Below are 6096 nucleotides of genomic sequence, written 5' to 3' on the forward strand. Positions count from 1 at the left end.
ATACAAGTATTGTCATATGTATCTGTTAATTTTCTTTACTCAGTCTTATTACAAAAAAAACCTTTTTTATGGCGATAAAAAATGCAAAACTTAAACATTCATAAAAATAATTATGAGAATGCCGAGAAACCTGTACATTAAAAACAGATCTTTGTAGTAAAAAAATATACTTTCCAATTATTTTTAATAAAATACAAATTAACAATACTTCAAGCTACTCAAGACTAGCAACAACAGACAACTTACTATAGTATAAATGAAATGTGTACTTTATATAACTTCTTGATAAAAATTATCAATTAATAATCCTATTCCACTTTAAGGAAAGGGTCGGCAAACCATGGCTCATGGGCCACAATTGGTTCACTGAACACATTGTTGCCCCTCTCTCCCAAATTGATAAGATGAAGAAAAAATAATGAAGTAACATTAAGATGGAAATAATTTTGAAAGCCTCGTATTTTTTTTTCTTTAAAGAAACAGGAATACAAAATCTACAATATTTTAAATCAATAAAAAATTAGATAAAAACTTTAATTTGAAGAGCTGTCTTTCTACATTTCCAGATTGATATGATGTACATATTACATATATTTTAAAGACAAAGAAAGCTCTAGAAACTAAAGAATGTACCTATAATCAAAATAATTTACTTGAAAATGTATACAAAAGCAAAGTTGACTTTTTAAAGAATAAATCTTTGAGTCAATTTCGCATTATTTTGGATAAGTTTGCCTACCCTGCCTCCATTAAATATTTTATCACGCAATAGGCGCAGTATTAACAAAAAAGAAAAACGAAAGGCATGATTTTTCCTTTATATATATGCATAGTTCATTGATTTTTCAGGTAACATTTGAGCAAAATTTCACAAAATTAACATACAGATCGTAATTAGGAAATTTAAGTAATAAACATGGATTTTATCGTAGTTTAAAATTGCATTAATAATGTAACCACCAACATCAAATAATATATTGAACTCATATGTTTAATAAATGATTATAATTGAATAATAACACCACAATTTAAAACTATATTATTAAATTGATGATAGAATATTATCAAAAGATTAATAAACTGGAATGATACTTTTGTTACATAAAAGGATTGCCTCCTCATAACGTTTATAACAATTATTTTTGTTACAAACTGAATATTGGCAGATAATTCGAGAAATTATGGCATTAATCAACATTTACGATAATAATTTGCAATAATTACAGAGGGTCGTCTAATTCATTTACTATATTTCCTACTTAGCTATCGAGATAGCACCAAATACTTTACATTAAGAGATCTACATAGTCCAATATACTAACTAGGTGGGAATACAGAATAGTTTAAAGAAATCACTTAATTGTACAGAAATTGTATAATGTCATGTATTGAATTAATTATTATTATCAAATCAATATATTAAATACGAAAATAATTGCATTATAAACTTTAATTCCTTAAATAAAGATAGGACATTGAAACTAGATAATTATTTAATGTCACATATTTAAATGGATTATAGAAAATTATCACCTGCATTAATTTTGTTATTTAGTTTCAAATTTGTATATGCTTTATATTTTCCATTATATATAGATTCCGAACGAAGACGGTACCGCCCCATAGTGAGCAAATGTCATGAAATATCTTTATTTGCATGAAAAATAAAATATCTGGCCATTTAATAATGTACACGTGTATAATTAATAATTTTGTAAAAAGGGGCGGTAGAGCATGAACGGTTGCGAACCTTTGAGTTATACCTATATCGAACCTGAAGATATTACATTTAATTATTGATTAAATTTTGATGTCACTTGGCCTACACCAGCCTCCTATAGCTTTAACTCTAAAACCGCACTAACACCAACTAACTCCAGTTACACTTGACTAAGCACCCTGAAAAATTAACAAGAATTTTAAATACTTATTAAATTCCATATTTAAAGCCTTAAATAATTTCAGTCATCATTATTATTTCAGCAGTTCCTACTGCTGGACATGGGCCTAACTCAGAGAATTCCAATAGGACCGGTAGGGAGTGGTCTGCATCTAGCATATTCCGACGACCTTAAAAACGTCGTTTGTCTACATTGTTTGCTGCACTAGCCTGTCCCCTCCAAAACCTTAAGGCCCCAGCGGCTATCTGTGTCAGGCCTACCAACAGCCACTTCAACGTGCCAATTCGCACAGCTATGTCATTTACTTTCGTTCGTCTAGAGACGTTTAAGAGACCGTCAGCTTGCCGAAGAGGCCCGAAATTAGAGAGTATGTTTTACAAAAACTATACTTAGTGCAACAATAAATGATTTTTATTTTAATACAGTTGCTAATTGATGAAAATACAATTTACAGATGTCATAAATATAAATAAAATATATACCTGAATATATTTGAGGGCTATGTACTCTCTTCCTTAATATTTTTTTTGGTTTGGACATCTGACTTATCTGAAGGGTCCTGCATAGAAAATAAAAATTTATCTTAGTATACATATTAGTAAAAGCTATAAAATATTCCTGAAAATTTAAAATTATCATTATTTGTTGTATGTACTTGCATCTGTTTCATTTCTGACCTTTTTTTGGACATCAGTTATATGAAAAAGAAAATAAATTCAAATGGTTGTTACACAGAATTAATATTGCATTATTTTAACCGAACTTTTAAATGCAAGTGGTTGCAAGTCAAGTGGACCTCAATGTGTGTTGAAGAATTTAAAGTCACATTTACACAGGGATACAAAATTGAATAAAGTTATGTTTAAATGTAAAACCAAATTAGTCACAAATTCAGAACCAATAACTATAAAAATTCACTTGAACATGTGCTGGCTATATCTACTCCAGACAGATAACCTTACACAATGAATAAACAACAAAAGAAATCAACAGAATAGTAAATTGTTGGCAAAAATACTAGTAAATGAAAGGAATTTAAAAATACAAAGAAAAGCAAATCAAAATAATACATGTTTATTTCTAGTGAACATTTATGGATGTGACCCTTGCACCCACCAAACATTATAGAATAAACTGAAATGCTGCCAGAGCTATGAAAATAAATATGAGTGGTATTAAAAATAGATAAAGTAAGAAATAGAGTAATAAGAGAAAAAATTTAAATTAATATTAATACTTGTGGTCAACCAACTATACATGATCAGCAGGACATTAGAAGAGCATTGCATGAGATGGAACTCTCTAAAAATTGAATAACTGGACATCTCCATTACAAATAAAACTTATAATATGTAAACCTACAACAGTAGTTTATAATAAAGAAGGAAAATATGTCATAATTACATGAGTCTGTTGTCTTAAAAAGCCCAAAAATATATATTTTTTTAATACCGTAGGTGAAATCCACTTGCCTCATCAAGTGTTAGGTTCCCAGCTGCAAGTCCATTCCTCAGAGAGTCACGAAGTGTATCATCTTCATCTTCATCTGTATGTACATCATAAAACTCTTCACTGTCCATCTCACCATCAGTTGCTATAAAACCAAAACATTTCAAATGTAATGTGTGGGTCAATACCAAGAGAAACAGCTTGAGAAAAACCTTACTGAGTTCACGACAGAATCTACTCTGCACACTAAATTAAATATATAAGCATTGAATTAGAATATTCATATCATTATTTGTTGTAATTTTTTTACTCCCAGTCTTTTATTGTTATTAGAAAACAGTTAAGTATGATAAGAAGCTATACAACATTAGCATTGTCCTAACAAAAGATATTTTATTAATACAATTAAGCTTAAAAGCTTACTTGAATTCTTCTTGGGTAATCTACTTAAAGTTGAAGGTAGTTGGGATGTTAAATGGATACATAGTGAATGGTAAATCACAAAGATTTGCAACTTCTTTTTAATAATGCTTTTATTTTATTTCTTAGATATGGTGGCTGATGTCTGGCAGTGGAAATTCTATGGCAAAAATGATGACGAATAAATTCTTTTTTATAAAGTAGCCAATTCTTTATACTATATAGTTTAAAATTAAATATATGGTATTTTGGTTTTGAAAATGTAATTCAAATAAATTTTTAACTCATGATGACACCCTGTACCTAGTGACAAGATGACCATTTGATTAAACATCACTTCACAATATTATTTATATATTGCATTACTTTTAAATTTGAGTTCCATGGAGAGACAAACACTGCAAAATTGCCAAACTAATTTCTTGAAGATAATTTTAAGCTTATAAACAACTTGTATGGCTCTTTACAATCATTAAATATTATATAGACATATGGACTGTTGAACCTTTTGATAATAAACAATGATATTGGAATCCTAATATATGGATTGTATTAATAATAAATGATGATAATTCTTACCAATCACTGATTGATAGTCAGTAAAGTATTCTGAATCAGATGCATAACTCTGTTCCGGTGCATCAACTGCATCACCAGATGGCACGGCTTTGGGGGTTTTGCTTTTCTTAATGCTTCGCTTTTGTTTCATGCGCCTAAGCTGACTATCAAAAATTTTCTTAAAATAAGCATGTAAAATTCTTTTCTCAATAGGCAATAACACTATAACTCTGTGATATCCTTAGAATTATGCAAATTTTATATTCTATATCTCGGGGAATAAATGTATGCATACTCAGAATAAAAAAAGGACAATTTTATGCAGTTATTGCTTAAAAATTGTATTTAGGTCAACACATTGCTGGACTTAATCACATAGTTGAAAAAAAAAAAGTAATGATTTTTTTGATATTAATACAAAACCTATACATAGTCAAATGAGTACATTTTCACATTACATTATTTTTAAATGGTGATTATGAATTCAATTATGATGACAATGAAGTAAATAGATAGGCTAACAGTTATAAGGATGAGAATATTGTAAATTAGTTGATTGCTGTTGCCATTATTCATGAGGTGAAGGTGAACTATCAACTTGAAACTGGTAAGGTTTAAAATTAATATATTAGGTTGTCAGATACACTTAATAACAATGACTAACAAATATTGTAATAAATGTTTAAATAACTCTTAAATATTGCTTACGTTTCTTTTTGCAATTCTCTTAAGGCTTCTAACTCTGTCCGCATTGAGGAGACTTGCATATCAAGTCTGGCAACTTCTCTGACTACAACAAAATAAATCTTTAGTTATTTATGAATGTACTGAATTGATGTCAAAATTTTAAAACATAGCAAGGTTACAGTTTTTTTTACTATCCAATATTCGTTTCCTCTTAGGTTTATTAGTATTTTTTGTAGTGAAAGTGCCATTATTAGGATTTTAAGCCATATATTGAAAGAATAATTTCAATCCTTAAAAATATTATAAAATTAACATTATAGTGAATCTATATTCATATCTTAAATCTCACCTAACATTGCCCTTCGTTTTTCGGCATAGATTTGTTCATATATGAAAACTCCAGCAGCTCCCACTAACCCTACGATTGCAGCTCCGACCATCACACGAGGAGACAAAAATGTATTACTATTCATGGTTACAGCCAAAGCTATAGTAATAATTAGCAATAATAAATATATCGAATATCCACCAAAAAAATTAACCTTCAAAAATGCAAATAAAATAATTTCAGTTTTACGCTAAACACTTTTACTGTAACAAATGCAAATATTATATTACTTCAGCTGTTTAAAGGCAAATAAAGAAAAACTTTAAATATTTATGCACTGAAAATGTTCAAAGAATAAGTTCAATCATGTCACGTAATTCATTGAATAGTAAGTAAAATAATAAATCGGCGGATTTCAACATTTCAACCAAAACCAAAATATTTGTGTCATGTTCTCAAGTGATGTAACCAGTCTATTGAAATTAATATTTTTCGTAACAAACGTTAATTGAAACTACTTTATTAGAAACGTGCTGAACCTGTTTAACTCTAATACAACTATATAACTTGTAAATTTAATTTTATATGAAAAGAACAAAAATTAAATTTGATTTTAAAAAAATATCTCGATAGTTTAAGCGATTTCGCATTTGTGCATCACTAATAAATAATTCCTGTCATTTATGTTTAGCCGACTGTCAAATAATACGATGCTTTTGCTGCAATAGTATTTTTAAAATACATTGTTAAATA

The 6096-nt window shown here is 28.6% G+C and overlaps 1 protein-coding gene across 1 annotated transcript; it reads right to left on the bottom strand.

The window, feature by feature from the left end:
• Positions 1-1028: 1028 nt before the first annotated feature.
• On the bottom strand, positions 1029-5725 carry LOC137922845 (uncharacterized). Its single transcript, XM_068765935.1, has 6 exons — positions 5365-5725; positions 5037-5118; positions 4350-4492; positions 3374-3495; positions 2384-2460; positions 1029-1899 (listed from the first exon to the last, which is right to left on the bottom strand). The coding sequence occupies exons 1-5, from the start codon at positions 5486-5488 to the stop codon at positions 2401-2403; spliced, it is 531 nt and encodes a 176-aa protein (XP_068622036.1). The 5' UTR covers positions 5489-5725; the 3' UTR covers positions 1029-1899; positions 2384-2400.
• Positions 5726-6096: the final 371 nt, after the last annotated feature.

The sequence above is a fragment of the Battus philenor genome, unplaced genomic scaffold (assembly GCF_028537555.1).
Source record: "Battus philenor isolate CCGP_79_NKW_IND1 unplaced genomic scaffold, ilBatPhil1.0.hap1 SCAF_20, whole genome shotgun sequence".
NCBI lineage: Eukaryota > Metazoa > Arthropoda > Insecta > Lepidoptera > Papilionidae > Battus > Battus philenor.